Here is an 18,723-nt window from a genome sequence, read left to right on the forward strand (position 1 = left end):
TCTGGGTTATGAGTGACAACTCAGGTTAGGCGTATACATTTGGGTGAAACTGGGGTAACTGAAGTGAGGGGAAGGGCCAGCAGAACAGCTCATTTGTACAGTGTGCTGCTATGACTTGTTTTGAGCCTGGTCCCCAGCACACTGACGAAAGTTCAGTACTGTGGTATCTTTCTGTCTCTGTCTCCCTCACCACCCCCATATATGGGGACGAAGAGAGGGAAGTTAGAGATTGGTCGAACAGAAAACAATGTTTCTCAAAGATTTTCAGAATGGAAAAATGACTAACTGCCTATGGAGACGCAGTGTAAGTACCAAGTACCACTCAGGACTATGAATCTCAAGTAAACTGTTTAAGCTCTCTAAACAGAGGCCAAACAAATGAAGAGTTTTAGATGTAGTTAATATGAAGAGTTAGTGCAGCTGTCTTGATTTACTGTTGCTCGTGGGACATTATCACGGAGGTGTCGAAATACACTAAACCATGGTTTTAAGTGTCCAGTGCCCAGGGGATGACTCTGTGGGCATGGTGCAGAATCTGCACGTTTGAGTTGGTTCCATTTGCCACACCACATGCTAGAGCACTGCTATGGACACTCAAGAAATACACTTTTAAAATATTTATTTATTTATAAAAAGGAAACCTTGACAAAGCCACAGGGTAAGACGGGTACAACTCCACTCAATTCCCACCACCAGAACTCCATATCCCATCCCCTCCCCTGGAAGCTTTCCTATTCTTTATCCCTCTGGGAGTATGGACCCAGGGTCATTGTGGGATGCAGAAGGTGGAAGGTCTGGCTTCTGTAATTGCTTCTCCACTGAACATGGGCATTGACAGGTGGATCCACACTCACAGCCTGTCTCTCTCTTTCCCTATTGGGGCAGGGTTCTGGGGAAGCTGAGCTCCAGGACACATGGGTGGGGTGTCTGTCCAGGGAGGTTTGGTCAGCATCATGCTGGCATCTGGAACCTGGTGGCTGAAAAGAGAATTAACATATAAAGCCAAACAAATTATTGATCAATCATGAACTTAAAGGCTGGAATAGTGCAGATGAAGAGTTGGGGGGTCCTCCATTTTGTAGATAGCTAGTAGGCATATTTTAGTTATATTCCAAAGGGCCTGTGGCTATACTAGTTTTTTTTCCCCGAGCCTGAAATCTGATATGCAATTGGATCCAAGTTATTGTCTGGGGAAATGATGTTATGGTTGGAAAAGGAACCAGATAGCTGGATCAGAGAAGAGAGTAGCTCCATACATTTTAAAATACCAAAGTTCTTCTTTCAAGTAGACTCTTTGTCCAGAATGTCAATTTGACTATATGGACCATGTAAGACAACATAAAATTAAGTAAAAAGCCACCTAATGAACTTGAAAACCAACACATTATAAAATGGTCAAGCAGCAATGCTTTATTTTTCTGTGATCATCACTCAGCAAACACGGTGAACTATTGTCGCACTACTTAGCACACACTACTCTTTCCCAGCAGAAAGGTCTTCTAGGGAAGTGACCTGGAGCCGGCTACACTTGTCGGATGCCTTTTCATGCCTCTTTTCCAGTTTTGCGATCCTGGATCCAAACTGCATTGCCCTTTTGGGCAAAAGAGCTGAAGCTCTTAAGCCAAGTTTGACTGCAGCTAGACGCAAGATGAACTTTTCACCAATTCCTCGGGGGAAAGTCAAGTTTGCCTTCTCCCAGATTGGTAGGGAATTGAGGAAGGAGACAACATTCTCATCTAGGAAAGGAAATCTAAAATAAACAGAGAGGGGAAAATAAAACTATTACGATTGCTGTGTATTTTATTCAGTATGTTATTCCCATTTACAGTGAAAATTTAATCATCGCAAAAAGTATTACATAACATAGGACAACTCTAATACATATACTACAAAATAAATTTTGCCTCAAGACATAAATAAATCAGGTCTATGGTATAAAGAGCACATTCTGGTTGCTTTACAAGATATCTTTGGGGAAGCCTTCGCAGCCAACTACTTGAGCTTTTCGCCTATTATGTCTAAAGAAGTTGAACTATTAGAATATGAACCTTCTAGAATAAGGAGAGTTACAACCATGAACTTGTGAAATATTTGCTTGTGGTATCAAAATTGTTCAATTACATTTAACCTTCTTAAATGGTGACAGAATATTGGATTAAAAATAAATCTCTGGACTGGGGAGACAGCATAATGGTTATGCAAAAGCCTTTCATGCCTGGGGCTCTAAAGTCCCAAGTTCAACCCCCAGCACCACCATAATCCAGAGCTGAGAACTGCACTGGTATCAAAAAATAACTTTGTCTTTCCTAACTTCTTTCAAAATTCTATCACTTTTTATTGAAAATACTCCAACACATACACCCCCCCAATATAACATAGTGAAATATAAACTGGCATTTTATTTTTTATTCTATTTGGTTGTCAGAACAGTCATGATGCATTTTTTGCATGGAAAACTAGAAAAATATGACTTCCAAGTAGAGAGATTAGCAAGGCTAAAGGAATGTCCCCCCCCCCCCCATTTTTTGTTGCCCTTGTTGCACTTGTAGTTGTTTCTGTTGTCATAGCTGTTGCTGCTGTTGGTAAAGGGATGTTTTCTAAGAATATATTCTAGCGGGTAGCGAACGATACAGTGGGCAGAGCAGGGGCCAGTCCTTGGGTTTGACCCAGGTACCAGCTGTGCTGAGCAGTGTTCAGGTTTCCTCTCCCTCTCATAAAGTAACAAGTGCATCTCTCTTAAACACTGGAAACGCCAATTTAAACATAAAAGAACTGAATCCATAGACTGTTGCTAAGATGCAGGCCAAACATAAAGTGGATTCTGTGGATCTGGCCACTGTAGCGGCATCTGATCAGATCAGCTCTCTATCTGATTCTGAAGGGAGCTTGGATTAACATACTCTGCCTACCACCTGAGGAAGACGGATCCTAAAATTGGTGCAGCTGGGAATGTTCCTAGCCGTGACCACAGAATGTGAGCTCAGACCTACAGGGATGCAGAGGTCACACAGGCTCCTGTGCTGAATATGGGCTCCAGAGCAAATTGATGGGGTTCACAGTACAACACTATTTATACACTTTCCCCATATTTGGGAGCTACTCTCCTCCCTGATCCAGCTTTCTAGTCCTTTTGCCAACTGTGATACCATCTCCTCAGACAATAACCTGGGCCCAACAGCATTATTAGATGTCAGGCTCAGACAAAAACTTAGTAACGTCATAGGACCCTTGGAATATACCTGAAATAGACCTACTAACTTTTCCAAAATGGAGACCCCCAATCTCACCTGCAATATTCTTGCTTTTAGGTTCAGGATTAGCCAACAATTTGTCTGGCTTCATATCTGAACTCTTTTTTCAGCTACCAGATTCCAGAGGATACCATGATGCCAACCGGACTTCCCTCTGCAGAAAACCCCACCAATGTGTCCTAGAGCCCCACTTCCCCAGAGCCCTGCCCCACTAGGGAAAGAGAGAGGCAGGCTGGGAGTATGGATCCACCTGTCAACGCCCATGTTCAGAAGGGAAGCAATTACAGAAGCCAGACCTTCCACCTTCTGCATCCCACAGGGACCCTGGGTCCATACTCCCAGAGGGATAATAGAGAATGGGAAAGCTGTCAGGGGAGGGGGTGGGGCACGCAGAATTGTACCCCTCTTATCCTAGGGTCTTGTCAATGTTTCCATTTTATAAATAAAAATTAAAACAACAACAGGGCACAGGTGCACAGGTCTGTAGAGACAAAGCCAGGCTCTCTAATGCTGGGGGAGGAAGCCTGGGGGGAGGTCTCTCTCCTTACTGAAAGAAAAGCAGAAAACTCCTCTCAGATTTTCCTACCTACCTGAGTTTTATCTAGTAAGCCCTTCTTTTGCTACTGCCTTAAAAGGCAACATGTCACTGTATCATCTCTGAAAAGCAGTGCGAGACGCTTACTGGAGAACAAATTCTGGAAAATGGCCATGCCTCTGGCACAGAGCCAGATCTGACCCTGCCCGTCTGTGTGTGTAATAAAAACCAGGGGACCGTCTGCTGTTACTCATGTGGGCTGTCTCCAAAGTGAAAAGGGCTCAGCGCCTTCTTTTACACTGGGGGGGGGGGGGGGGGGGGGAGGGGAAGGCGTTCAGAAAATCACCCGACAGCACTCAGAGAATGAGAATTACCTTGCTTCTTTTCCGTGATCACCAATAACTCTGTCATCACGACCAAGGTTTCTAGAAGAAATCCGGGCCAATTCCATCTCGATTTCCTTATTCAGCGCGTCTAGTCCGTGTGTCTGGAAGCGGGCCCGGTGGCGAGAGTAACCTGCCAGCAGCTCATCCGCACCGATGCCAGTTAGCACGACCTGGAAAGGTTGAAAGCCCTCCATACTGTCTGCTATACAGCAAGGAAAGTGGCTTAAAGCAGAAGCGGAAATGACGTAAACGCGAAACATGTAAAGTACGAGTTATAAAAACTGTGATTTCAAAGATATTTCCAGAGAAAAACTTCAAGTCACTAAAATATGTCTCTCTAAATTAAGTGCATCTCTGAGGGCAAAGCACACGCTTTGTTCATTTTTTTGTAATCCTAGGAGCCCTGCACTGGCCTGAGAGAGCAAAAACATCCGACATGCCTTATATACATGTGCGAAGCAAGCTTCAAAATGTCCCTCTCTTCACACCTCCCTCTCCTCAACACACATTTCCTTTCTGCCTCCAGGGGCTCAGTGCCAGCACTACGAATCCACTGCTCCCATGGCCGTTTTTTTTCCATCTTATTGTATAGGACAGAGAGAAATTAAGAGGGAAGAGGAGATAGAGAGGGAGAGAGAGAGACATCTGCAGCCCTGCTTCACTGCTTGTGAAGCTTCCCCTGCAGGTGGGGAACTGGGGACTCAAACCAGGATCCTTGCGCTTAGTACTGTTTGTTTAACTGGGGGCGACACTGCCCAGCCACCCTGCCCATTTTTTTTTTTAAAGCCTTTTTGGGCTGTAGTTTGAATGCATTAAAATATGCTATGTTCCTACAATCTAAACGCTGGAAGTGTTAGGAGTCAACACTAGGTCTTGAAAGCTTTCTGATGAGAAACACAGCGCATACCTTTGCATCGCTTTGATAAAGTTTCACTCCGTCCTGGGTCGCTAAGCAGCCAGCCCCTCTGGAAGCAAACCAGACTGCACAGCCGATGCTGTCATCCAGAACCGTGTCCAAGGGCTGGACGAGGTGGCATATCTGAGTCCTTCTTAGTTTCTGCAGCTCTTCCAGGGAGACATTGATCTCAACAAAATTCCAGACCCGGGAAGGGTTAGCGGCTCGTAGTTCCTCTAGGCCAGCTCTCCCTGTGACACGGTCCGGGACACTAAACCGGCTATCGGGACCCTCGGCAGCGCCGGCATTTCCGGAGGTGTCTTTAGAAGGGATTTCACAACGGCTTGTCTGTTTCCCCTTTTTGCTGTCAGGACTACCCGCTCCGGTCCGCGCTCTGGCTCTGGTCATGAAAGCCACATTGAGAAGATCTATCGGCTCGTGTAAAGGGATGTGGCGGTCCGCAAGGGCCGCGAGGACCATAGAGTCGATGCCCCCAGAAAAGAGGATGGCGACCCGTGCTCTCTCCTCCCCAGTTCTCAGCCTCTCCCGCGGTGGCGGGTGTCCGCTCCTAGGCACGCACAGCACACGCTTCTTGACTGCAGTGCCCAGGACATCAACGAAGCGCTCGACGACGGCCTTCCTGTGCTCATCCGTCAGAAAGACCTCAAGTGTCTCTCTTGTGGGCTGAACGCAGTGCTGTGAGCGACAAGGAATTTCCAGCGGACACTGGGGCAACATCATATTTAAAGGGCTGACAGGTTCCTTAAGATACAACTGAGTTTCATCTGCCACCACGGACACACATGGTGGCAAGTCTGCTGAAATACGGGCCAGAGTATTGTTAACACATTCTGTGTTAAGGTTCCCCCCAAGAGGTTTCCAAGGATATAAATTTAAAGCTACACAACTGGAAGTGGAGGTAGAATTGAGGTCAAGTCTGTAAATTCCAGAGGCTGGAACTTCTTGCCATTGGCTGGTCACTCCGGATAGCTGAGAGCCAACTGAAGAGAGACACAAAGTCTCGCCCAACTTACCAAAATGCCAAAGCAAGCTACGGCGGCCAAAAAAATCCCTCCCAAACCATAAGTGATGCCTAGAGGCTTGATAATATATGAAGGACCAAGGACCTTGTACTTTTGAGAAAAGCGATACAATGTCAGATTCATTCTTACAAGAAGAAAGATAATCAAACACTATCTGGGTATCATTTTCTTCAGCTTCTACCTTTATGCCACCAAAGACTTCTCCATTCCACAGGAACACATCACCCCCTCCACCTTCCACAGGCTGGGCCGTCAGGACACCTCTCAAGTGAAGGACATGACCAGAAAAGAGACACTGGTAGTTCACGTGAGATCTTAACAACTGGTGACTGCTGTTGGGGCCCCGTCGTTTGAGACGGCACAGTAAATCCTCTTTCAGACCTTTGCAGAAATGCTCCACAGAGAAGCTCACAGAACAGCAAATGCCACACATTGTTACATGCATTCAAATCAACTATTTCTTGACTTTGGTCTTTTCTGAGTTTTCTATTTCTTGGTATTCTTTCCTCAGCTCATCCAATATATCTGTGGGAGCGGAGGAGAAAACTCATTAAGGAAAAGAACAATTCTTGACTTTTTTTAAAAGATAGAATTGGGGGAAGGGGGAGAGAAGGGGAGGGGGGAGAGAGAGAGAGAGAAACTATGAATGAATGAAACTGTAGTCCTGAAGCTTGATTTAAGCATGGGGGGGGGGGTCAGGCTCACATGCAAAGCAACACACTTCTTTTTTATCATCTTTATTCATTGGATAGAGACAGCCAGAAATGGAGAGAAAGGGGAGGCAGAGAGGGAGAGAGACAGAGGGACACCTGCAGCACTGCTTCACCACTTGTGAAGCTTTCTCCTTGCAGGTGGGGACAGGGGGCTTGAACCCAGGTCCTGTGCACTGGAGTATGTGAACCTGCCCAGCCCCGAGCCAGATACTTCTCCAGTGACCTATTTTGTTGGCCTCAACATGCTTGAATTTTCACCTGCCATTGCAAAAGGCAACACAGACTGTTAAATAAGGTCAGAACATTTAACCTGTGCTTTGTGCTAGTGGCAACAATCATTTACAACAAGTTTCTAATAAAAAGTATTTAACTTCCAGGAGAATAGTTTGTTTACTAAATGCTGATTTTGGCCCAAGCATGGAGAATGCACGTTATCTATACCATCTTATTTAAACTCCACAAAACCTTTAAAGCGCAAAGTCATAGTCAAAGTTGTAAAGTGGCAGAATAGGTTTTTCTTGTACTTAGATTTGTCTAGAACTTTTAAGTTGGTGATTACTACTTTTAGCACTTATTAAGTCTTTTTATCTGATTTCATTTTTATTGTAGACTCATCTTTGGAAAGCAAATATCTAGAAAAACCAAACCACTGTATTACTATCTGTAACAATTTTACCACTGTAAGGAAGTTGTGGCGTGTTGTACACACACACACACACACACCTTGATATTTGATACACAGAAACACAACGGGATACTACTCAGCTGTAAGAAATGATATTTTCCCTTTTGCTACAACTTGGAAGGGACTTGAAGGATTCAATAAAAAGGAGTATGGACACTGGATAATCTTTTTTTTTTTTTTGCCTCCAGGGTTATTGCTGGGGCTCGGAGCCTGCACTATGAATCCACTGCTCCTGCCTCCACTTCTTCCCTTTTGTTGCCCTTGTTGACTATTGTTGTTGTTGTTAATATTATTGTTGTCGTTGTTGTTGGATAGGACAGAGAGAAATGGAGAGAGGAGGGGAAGGCAGAGAGGGGGAGAGAAAGACAGACACCTGCAGACCTGCTTCACCGCCTGTGAAGCGACTCCCCTGCAGGTGGGGAGCAGGGGGCTCGAACCAAGATCCTTAAGCCGATCCTTGAGCTTTGCACCACGTGCACTTAACCCGCAGCGCTACCGCCCAGCCCCCGACACTGGATAATCTTTTAAGTGGGACTGTGGAAACAAAGCAAGGGAAAAAGTAGGGGGGAGCCTTAATTAGATATGGTCTGTTGCTCCAGATCTAAGATCCAAGAGGAAGGCAGGAGGGGTGGACAAGGGGACACAGTGTCCTACAGTGGAGGGTGGGCACAAGTCAATGGAAAATGTGGTCTGCTGGCAGTTAGGATGGGCAGATGTGAAACTGTGACAACAGTCATGCAGACCCACATGAATTATTATTGGATAGACAGAAAGAAGTTGAGAGGGCAGGGAGAGAGGGAGGGAGGCGGAGGCCCCTCCAGCCCTGCTTCCCCACTCATGAAGCTTTCTTCCTATAGGTGGGGCCCAGGGGTCGGAACTTGGGTCCGTGAGCACTGTGATGTGTGCGCTTAACCAGGCGCGCCACCGCCTGTCCCCATATCAACATTTCCTTAAATAAAGTGATACATTAAAGACAACAAAAACATAGATATACCATGGGGCCGGGTGGTGGCGCACCTGGCTGAGCGCACATGTCACAATGCGCAAAGACCCAGGTTCAAGCCCCCGCTCCCCACCTGCAGGGAGAAAGCTTTGCAAGTGGTGAAGTAGGGTTGCAGGTGTCTCTCTCTCCCTCTCTCTCTCCCTCCCACCTCTCAATTTCTGGCTGTCTCTAGCCAATAAATAAATGAATTAATAAAAAAAAGACATACTACTATTGAATCTTGAGATATTTACATATTCAACTACTTAGGCGCCATATCATGAATTCATACAGAAGCCTTACAAGCAACTTTCTGTGGACTCTCATTAAAATAAATATATATTTAAAAAACAACTTACTTTTGTTTTCAGAAAGCATTTCTGTTCGGTCTGCAAGAAAGAAGATGTTGCTGTTCTGTTGCTGTCTATATACTTTCTGCAAAACAGAATTTGGGCTAATATCATGAGTTGAGCTAAAAAGTAGGAAAAGTAACATTTACTACCTACCACTTAAGCCTTCAACTTCAGTAACTTAAGCTCAGAAAAGCACTTAAGCAAACACAGAAAAAATGTCCTCCACTAACCTATCACCTAGAAACAGCTACGATTAACATTGAGATGAAATTCTTTTTCTTTTTTTTTTTTCTCTGCATATAACATAGCATCGTTCTCTGAAGAAAACAAACAGGGTGGGGGAGAAAGCATAATGGTTATACAAAAGGTCTTTCATGCCTGAGGCTCCAAAGTCCCCACTTCACACTGTACCACCAGAAGCCAAGGGTGAGCTGTGGTCTCTCTACTACTCTCTCATTAAAATAAATAAAATATATTTAAAGTAAGAAAACTCCCACAACTCCCCCAAAACAACTCCTATTACAATTAAAGGCATGCATGTCTGCTTTTATCAGTGAGTATACAGAAAAGTCCCTTTCTTATTAGTAAATATTCTGCGTGACTATGACACATTAAAGTTTATTTGGTCAGTGCTCACACTACAGACATTTAAGAAGTCTTTATGCACCTTCTCCCAGTATTTCTTTTTTTAAAAAAATTTTTTTAATATTTATTTTTAAAAATTTTTAAAAATATTAATTTTATTTATTTATTCCCTTTTGTTGCCCTTGTTGTTTTATTGTTGTAGTTATTATTGTTGTTGTCATTGTTGGATAGGACAGAGAGAAATGGAGAGAGGAGGGGAAGACAGAGAGGAGGAGAGAAAGATAGACACCTGCAGACCTGCTTCACCGCCTGTGAAGCGACTCCCCTGCAGGTGGGGAGCTGGAGTTCGAACCGGGATCCTTATGACGGTCCTTGTGCTTTGCGCCACCTGCGCTTAACCCGCTGCGCTACAGCCCGACTCCCTTTTTATATTTATTTATTTATTCCCTTTTGTTGACCTTGTTTTATTGTTGTAGTTATTATTACTGTTGTCATTGTTGTTGGATAGGACAGAGAGAAATGGAGAAAGGGGGGGAAGATGGGGGGTGGAGAAAGACAGACACCTGCAGACCTGCTTCACCTCCTGGGAAGCGACTTCCCTGCAGGTGGGGAGCCGGAGGCTCGAACCGGGATCCTTATTATGCCGGTCCTTGTGCTTTGCGCCACCTGTGCTTAACCCGCTATGCTACCGCCCGACTCCCCTCCCAGTATTTCTTACTGGAACCAGAGAGCAAACCAACAGACTGGTGCAACACCGTCAGGAGGCTCTCTAGAAAGTTTGTGTCAATTAATTATGCCTCAATTTCTAATAACCTCTAAGTGACAGTATCCAAACTATCTGACCTATCTGGCACCAAGTCAACTTTAATCTGCTTTAAAGGCCTCAAGACAATTTCTCCTTCTAATCTACAAGGTGATCTCTGATAGTACAACCCTATGTGCACAGTGCTTATGTATCTGCGAATACATGACTAGAACTGGTGTTAAATAAAATGTTAGACTTTTGCAAGATTTGTTTTGAGAATTATTTTTTGAGAGTCAGGCATTTTATCCTCCCCAACAATAATCCACATTCATTTAAAGGAAAAATTTCCTCTCTTTTCAACACATTGAAACTACACTTACTTCAAAATTAAACACCAAAATACAGGGTAGGCATCTGTTTTTTAATTTTTATGTTTTTTTTTCTTTTTTAACAGAGCGCTGATGGGCTCTGGCTTATGGTGGTGCAGGGAATTGAACCTGGGACTTTGGAGAATCTCTTTGCATAACCATTATGCTCTCTACCCCACCCTAGAGTAGGCATCTTTCAGTGATTACCGTTCCAAGATACAATTAGTGCCATTTAATTCAAAGGTAATGTAAATTGCAAATAAAATCTTGGACATTATCAAGTTTGTAACTTAATTGAAAAAAAAATGTTGAAACCTTGGTAATTTCAATTTAAAAATGATCTCTAAGGCTGATGTTGTACAATCCTTATAACTTGAGTATATTCTTAGGAGACGATGATCCCACTCCTCCACTCTATTCGGAATCAGGCTAACACTCACCCGGTTTCTCTTCAGATTAGAAAGTTCATCCACAATAACTTTTCTTTCTTTAATCTGTTAAAAGAGAGGGGGGGGGAATTCCTTAAAAGTTAACAAAGTAAACGGAACATTGCTCCTTTAAAATCATCATCCCAAAGGGTGAGGGGCCATAGATTCCAGTCAGTGCTGTTTATATGGGAGTGTAGGTGGGGAAAGCTGAAGGGGAGACAGCGGTAGGTCGGTTAAATGTGACCAGGGTTGCTCCAAATTCCAGTCAGGGAGTCTGGTCTTCAGAACCACATGCACGCAAACGCCACCCTGTTACTAAACAGGTTTCTATCTTTCAAAAGTAATAGATGAGTAAAAAGATGAGATACATTAAAAGCAGTATCAGGCTTTATGTCTTCCCTCTAAGAAGACAAAATAACACAAAGACAGCAAGTGCGGTGAGGGATGGGCTACCCGGCACAGCAAGGCTCTTTGTAGGTGCCCACGACAGTGCGGCCCTTCAGGACAGAGGGGCCCTCAGGGCTCCACCGCGGCAGTAAGATGCATCTCTTCCTTGCGTTTTAAAACTAGTATAGTGCTGGGTCCTTTGGAATATAACTGAAATAGGCCTACTGACTAGCTACAAAACGGAGACCCCAACTCTTCATCTGCACTAGTCCAGCCTTTAGGTCCATGATTGCTCAACAATTTGTCTGGCTTTGTATGTTAACTCTCCTTTCAGCCACCAGGCTCTAGATGCCAGCAGGATGCTGACCAGACTTCCCTGGACAGACAACCCCACCAATGTGTCCTGGAGCTCCGCTTCCCCAGAGCCCTGCCCCACTAGGGAAAGAGAGAGACAGGCTGGGAGTATGGATCCACCTGTCAACGCCCATGTTCAGTGGGGAAGCAATTCCAGAAGCCAGACCTTCCACCATCTGCACCCCACAGTGACCCTGGGTCCATGCTCCCAGAGGGATAAAGAATAGGAAAGCTGTCAGGGGAGGGGATGGGATACGGAGTTCTGGTGGTGGGAATTGTGTGGAGTTGTACCCCTCTTATCCTCTGGTTTAGTCAATGTTTCCTTTTTATAAATAAAAATGAAAAAAAAGGGCATTTATTTTATTTATGGTGTAGACACAGGAAAATCAAGAGGGGTGGGAGAGACAGACAAAGAGAGACAAGAGACACCTACTGTCCTGCCTCGCCTTTGCCTTTGGCAGTGGGGCCTGGCGGCTGGAAGCCTGGCTCACTCGGGCAGGTGCCAGCACTTGGCCCCGGGCCTGTCCCTTCCCATCTCGCCTTCCCTCCTCTCTGTCCCACGAGCGCGTGCTGGAGTAAGCGTAAGCGTGGTCACAAGTAGGCACCACTTTCCCCCTTTTGTTGCCCTTGTTTTTTTATTATTGTAGTTATTATTGTTGCTGTTATTGATATCATTATTGTTAGCTAGGACAGAGAGAAATGGAGAGAGGAGGGGAAGACAGAGAGGGGGAGAGACAGACAGACACCTGCAGACCTGCTTCACCGCCTGTGAAGCGACTCCCCTGCAGGTGGGGAGCCGGGGGCTCGAACCCGGATCCTGATGCTGGTCCTTGTGCTTCACGCCACCTGCGCTTAACCCGCTGCGCCACTTTTAACAGCAAAGAACTCAGATTTTTTTTGTTTTTTCTTTTCTTAACTTTTCGTAGTTCCTGTAAGAATGCCTGGTCACAGTGCTCTAGTGTCTGTAAATGGAGGTATGACCTCCGTCCCGTCCTACAGAGGACGAGCCACACAGCACTGGCTGCGAGTCAGCCAGCCTGTGCTGCCTGTGATCTGCAATCTGCCCCCCCCAAGCGACTGGATCCCGAGGCAGGATCTACAGGAATCCCCCGGCTGTCTGCACACAATGCCTTCCCACCGCTCTCAGCAATGGCAGGCACACAGAACCTTTCATTTCGCCTCAACAGGGAGCCCCCAGAGAGGTCACTTTTAATCGGGTCAAAGTAAAATCGACGCCACATGACACCCCCAAGACTCGAGCCGTTCCCATTTTTAATGCATGTTTACAGGTATTCATCTGTGTGTTTGTTTTCTCTTTATAACAGCTCCAGGTTGAGAACAGAGATTCAGTTTCCTGGGCGGGAAAGGGGAGTGGTGCGGCCAGCAGATAACGCCAGAGAAAGAGTGGGGTTATTTCTCGGGCAAAAGCCAAATACAAAAGGAGGTCACCGTGGATAAGAGACATTTAAGAAGTCTGTTGGGGGGTTTCTGAAAGATGGTTTAGGGTGGCCTGGGAGGTGGCACAGTGGACGAAGCACTGGGGTCCCGAGTTCAGTCCCCGGTAGCAGATGCATCGCATGATGTCTGGCGCTCCCTCTCTTCTCCCATCTTTCTCATCAATAAATGATTTTAAAAAAATTTAATTTTTTATTAATTTTTTATTGGATACAGACAGAAATCTAGAGGGAAGGGGGAGACAGAGAGGGAGAGAGACAGAGAGACCCCTGCAGCCCTGCTCCACCACTCGTGAAGCTTCCCCCCTGCTGGTGGGGGCCGGGGGCTCGAACCCGGGTCCTTGTGCCCTGCAGTGTGTGCGCTTAACCGGGTGCGCCACCGTCTGGCCCCCTCCACTTTCTATATCTGTAGGTCACTTCCAGGTTTTGGCTATATTTTCTTTTCTTTTAAGATTTTTTTCTTTATGCTTTAATTGACTTAAATTTAATTATTATTATTTTTTAACCAGAGCGCTGTTCAGCTCTGGCTTAGGGTGGGCAGGGATTGAACCCGGGACTTTGGAGTCTCAGGCATGAGAGTCCATTTTCATAACCATGATGCTGTCTACCCTCCACCCCCCAGTTTTTTTAAAACAAGCTCATTTAGGGTGCGGAGCGTGTCCAGGTGATAAGGGTCATTCTTGACAGGTGCTATGGGGAGAAAAAAACAACGAACAGGAAGGACCTGGTGATGGACGTGCAGGGTGCCCCCCAAACATGGCCGAGACAGACTGGGGGACTTCCCTCCAGTGTCCCCTCTCCACTGCAGACTCAAAGTGAAGGCTGCCCGGGGCTGGAATAAAGGACTCAGGCCAAGCCAGGCCCCCGGCGCCGCGCCCCTGCCCCGTGCACTCACCCTGAGGCACAGCTCCTCCTTGGGAGGCGCCTGGTCGTCGGCGGGAATCGAACCCGCGGCAGTCTCCGCACGCGCCCCCGGCGCGGGCATCTCCAGCCCGGCGCGAGACCCGCAGTGCACAATAGTCGCGCGCTACCAGCCCAGACTCCAGAATCCGAATTTGCGTGCGTGCGTGCGTGCGTGCGTGCGAGCGTGCGTGCGTGCGTGCGTGTTCTCAGTGACTCCGCCCCTTTCCTCCCCCCCCCCCTTCCGCGCGTCCTACTACCAACGGCGCCTGCGCAAGGCGGCTTTGCTTCTACGCATGCGCACTGACTCTCAGGCGGTGGCGGGTGAGCAGAGCCGGGCTGTAAAATCGGATTAAATTTTGCTCAACTGTCGGGCCCCCTAGCGGCTCAGCAGCAGCAAAGTTCTCGTAGTCACATTCTGTAGATGGTGGGTTCCAAGCGCCTCCCAGTGGTAAATATAAAGAATTAGATGCTTGGAAGAAATACGTGTTTTGGCAAAAAAGACAGGAAGCCAAAGCCTATGGTTAGGATACACAAAAATAAACCAACAAGACTCTACCGAACGGAAAAGCTTCTGCACAGAAAAAGAAACCACCACCCACACACAAAGATCTTTATACGCCGTGACATCAGACAAGAGGCTAATAACCAGAATATATAACGAGCTCACCCTACTCAGCAAAAAAGAAAAATATATATTCTCTCTCTATATTTTTAATATATAATATATATAACCCCATCCAAAAATAGGTTGAGGATGTATATAGAATATTCTACATAGAAAAGACCCAAAAGGCCGAGAAACACATGAAAAAATGCTCCAAGTCTCTGATTGTCAGAGAAATGCAAATCAAGACAACAGTGAGATGTCACTTCACTCCTGTGAGAATGTCACACATCAGAAAAGGTAACAGCAGCAAATGCTGGAGAGGGCGTGGGGTCAAAGGAACCCTCCTGCACTGCTGGTGGGAATGTCAATGGGTCCAACCTCTGTGGAGAACAGTCTGGAGAACTATCAGAAGGCTAGAAATGGACCTACCCTATGACCCTGCAATTCCTCTCCTGGGGAGATATCCTAAGAAACCCAACATATCCATCCAAAAAGATCTGTGTGCACATATGCTCTTGGCAGCACAATGTGTAATAGCCAAAACCTGGAAGCAACCCAGGTGTCCAACAACAGATGAGTGGCTGAGCAAGTTGTGGTCTGTATACACAATGGAATACTACTCAGCTAGTAAAAATGCCAACTTGATCTTCTTACCCCAACTTGTATGGAGCTTGGAGGAATCATGTTAAGTGAGATAAGTTAGAAGCAAAAGGATGAATATGGGATGATCTCACTCATGGACAGAAGTTGAGAAATAAGCACAGAAAGGGGAGACACTAAGCACAATGTGGACTGGATCTGGGGTATTGCATCAAAGGAAAGAACTCTGAGGTGTTCAGTTCCTGGAACATGATGGAAGAGGAGGACCCAGAAGGGGTTAGAGTGTACGTGGAAAACAGAAATGTTACACATGTACAAACTACTGGATTTACTGTCATCTGTAAACCATTAATCCCCCTCCCCAATTAAATAAAAGAAAGATACAGTTTACATGAAACTTTACAGACTTGGTAAAGTTCTTGTTAACTTGTTATCAGGGTTAACAGATAAATACAGTCCCAGGTAATATGAATTTCAGGTAAATAAATACTTTTTAGTATGGATATGCCCTATGCAGTTATATGCCATAACTCAGTCCTATAAGGAAATTATCTAAAACATGGAAACTAGCAAAAGAGGTTACTTGGTGTTCTTTTATTATTTTACTCAATAAATGAGAATTTGGTTTGTAATAAACTGCACTGTTTACAGTTTTGGAGAGACACACATTAACAGACTTTAGTTTGGTAGAGAAGTATGTGATTTCTGTCTGGCAAAAAAGTGTGATTTATTATTCTTAAAAGTATAAGTAAATTATGTATCTAAAATCTGAAATCAAAGATTTCTACACTATATAGTCGATGTGTAGTTTCCTGTATTTTGAATTGGTTTTTAAAATCTTAGTAGTCAAGGACCGGCATAAGGATCCCGGTTCGAGCCCCCGGCTCCCCACCTGCAGGGGAGTCGCTTCACAGGCGGTGAAGCAGGTCTGCAGGTGTCTGTCTTTCTCTCCCCCTCTCTGTCTTCCCCTCCTCTCTCCATTTCTCTCTGTCCTATCCAGCAACAACGACATCAATAACAACAACAATAATAACCACAACAATATAAAAACAAGGGCAACAAAAGGAATAAATAAAAGTTTAAAAAATGAAAGAAAAAAATCTTAGTAGTTTCCTCAATTGAGCTTGAATAAAACTTTAGTGTATGTTTTATGTTTGCATGAGACATGATTTCATATTTTTGTCAATTATTCTGGTGGATCAGGGAAAATAGTTCAGCTGAGCAATTGCGTGACTTGCATACCAGGGGTTTGGGGTGACTAAGCTACCTCACACTAACAACAGCAATAATTGAGAATTTGCTTTGATGGTCTAACCATTTGGTAAAACTATTGGGTGACGAAAACCCAACACCTATTAGAAGAGAGATTACAGATAATACAGTTTACTTTCAAAGTCTTTTGGTTTGGCTTTTGTGGACTCAAACTCTGTGCCTTCTGGGAAGCATAGTTTTATTATTATTTGATTTGGTCTGATAAATTTTTGTGTTTTTACATTTATTGTCAACCTGGGACTGAGGCTGTGAAAGTAAAGCTGTGAATTCCCATGTGTCTGAGTGTATGTAATTGACAACAGCCTTTTTTTTTTTTTGTCTATTTATTTATTTATTCCCTTTTGTTGCCCTTGTTTTATTGTTATAGTTATTATGGTTGTCGTTATTGATGTCATCGTTGCTGGATAGGACAGAGAGAAATGGAGAGAGGAGGGGAAGACAGAGAGGGGGAGAGAAAGACAGACACCTGCAGACCTGCTTCATCACCTGTGAAGCGACTCCCCTGCAGGTGGGGAGCCGGGGTTCGAACCGGGATCCTTATGCTGGTCCTTGCGTTTTGCGCCACGTGCACTGAATCCGCCACGCTACCGCCGACTCCCAGGCTATTTATTTTTCTTAAGAAATATTTATTATTTTTAATATTTATTTTTTGGATCAAGACAGAAAGCGAGCCCTTACACATTGTAGCCACCAACCCCCAGGCACATTATTTGTGAATTATTATTTAAGGCTCCATGGAAATGTGTTGAGTAGGGAAGAAAAAGCTTTCACATTCTCTAGTCGTTCAGTAATGAGCTGCGTTTATGAAAGTTTTCTACATCTGAGCATTCTTTTCCTCCCCCTACTGACACCAGAATCAAACTTCAATCATGCATGAGTATCCTCTGACAAACGTCTCATGTAAATATACAAAATAAACAGGATTTGCGAAGCGATATTGCTCCTGTTGCAAAGCTTCAAACTGGAGTTTCATGAATTCCTAGAAAACCGGAAAGGTTCTTTGATTACACTGAGGGATTTAAGAGAGAATGCTTTGAACAGCAAAATATTGATACTTAAGATTGGGAAAATTGATGAAGTATGATGTTCTCAAATATTTCCATAATACTGCCCATCCTGGATAATTCTAAGTAAATAAAACATATATTTCTGTGCCTACAAAAGACACAACTTGGGTACCAGGCAGTGGCACAACCAGTTAAGCACATGTATTACTGTGCGCAAGGACCTGGGTTCGAGCCCACTTACTACCTGCAGGTCTGCAATTGTCTTTCTTTCTTTCTTTCCTTTTTTTTTTTTTACGTACTAATCACATATATTCAGTTCAGAATTAAGAAAATACGCCCATACAGATATGGTCATAGTTAAGTTCTGATGATGAGAAATACCCTGATGAAAATAATTTTGCTTTTCACTAAGAACCTGGGAACCAGGGGAAGTTTCTATACAGTGAAGTGACAAAAAACAGTCCTTCTGCTTGGTCCCTGCTGACATGATGGCTGGTTCCATGGAAGCATTCAAATATTTGTTGAATTCAACTGCTATCAGTCTTGTAGCCATTGAAAACCATTTCACAATTGTGTTCATTGACCTGTTCTGTGATAAAGGTCAATAAGCAAACAGTCCTGGTCCTGGGAGCATCTCTCAACTCATAAGCTACGTGACCTGAGATAAGTCAATAATCTTTTTGACCTCATTAAGTCATAAGCCTTATATCATGAGCCCTCTATGTTATGTACTCTACTTTTGTTTGTGAATTTTTTATAATAATTTTTTAAAAAAATGTATTTAATTTAATTAATTTATTTATTTGCATACAGAGAAAGAAACTGAGAAGGAAGTGGGGATAAACTGTGAGAGAAAGACACCTGCAGCACTGCTTCACTGCTCATGAAGCTTCCCTCCTGCATGTGGGGACTTGTGATTTGAACTTAGATCCTTGTGCATTTTACCAGGTGTGCTCTACCTGGCGCTCGGCAGCCCAGCCTTGTGAATGAGATTTTAGAATCGATGTTAACGATCAGTAATACATGGGGTTTTACTGGCTGGGAGTATGGATCAACCCGCCAATGTCCATGTTCTTCGGGAAGGAATTACAGAAGCCAGGCCTTCCACCTTCTGCACCCCATGAAGAATTTTGATCCATACTCCCAAAGGAGTAAATGACAGGGGAAGAT

General features: G+C 44.6%; 2 protein-coding genes across 4 annotated transcripts; both read right to left on the reverse strand.

Annotated features, from left to right (window-relative positions):
- Positions 1-1,384: 1,384 nt before the first annotated feature.
- On the reverse strand, positions 1,385-6,543 carry ASNSD1 (asparagine synthetase domain containing 1). The gene is made up of 3 exons (XM_007529005.3): positions 5,080-6,543; positions 4,161-4,342; positions 1,385-1,750 (listed from the first exon to the last, which is right to left on the reverse strand). Exons 1-3 carry the CDS (start codon positions 6,541-6,543, stop codon positions 1,474-1,476), a joined length of 1,923 nt encoding a protein of 640 aa, XP_007529067.3. The 3' UTR covers positions 1,385-1,473.
- On the reverse strand, positions 6,498-14,220 carry ASDURF (ASNSD1 upstream open reading frame). 3 transcript variants are annotated; one of them, XM_060177587.1, is made up of 4 exons: positions 14,060-14,217; positions 10,982-11,035; positions 8,850-8,925; positions 6,498-6,635 (listed from the first exon to the last, which is right to left on the reverse strand). In XM_060177587.1, the coding sequence occupies exons 1-4, from the start codon at positions 14,147-14,149 to the stop codon at positions 6,565-6,567; spliced, it is 291 nt and encodes a 96-aa protein (XP_060033570.1). In that variant the 5' UTR covers positions 14,150-14,217; the 3' UTR covers positions 6,498-6,564. The 3 variants fall into 3 exon arrangements, with proteins under 3 accessions (XP_060033570.1, XP_060033572.1, XP_060033571.1); XM_060177588.1 differs by lacking the exon at positions 6,498-6,635 and adding an exon at positions 6,663-7,081 and having other exon boundaries at positions 14,060-14,218; XM_060177589.1 differs by lacking the exon at positions 10,982-11,035 and having other exon boundaries at positions 14,060-14,220.
- Positions 14,221-18,723: the final 4,503 nt, after the last annotated feature.

Source organism: Erinaceus europaeus, chromosome 18, assembly GCF_950295315.1.
Source record: "Erinaceus europaeus chromosome 18, mEriEur2.1, whole genome shotgun sequence".
NCBI lineage: Eukaryota > Metazoa > Chordata > Mammalia > Eulipotyphla > Erinaceidae > Erinaceus > Erinaceus europaeus.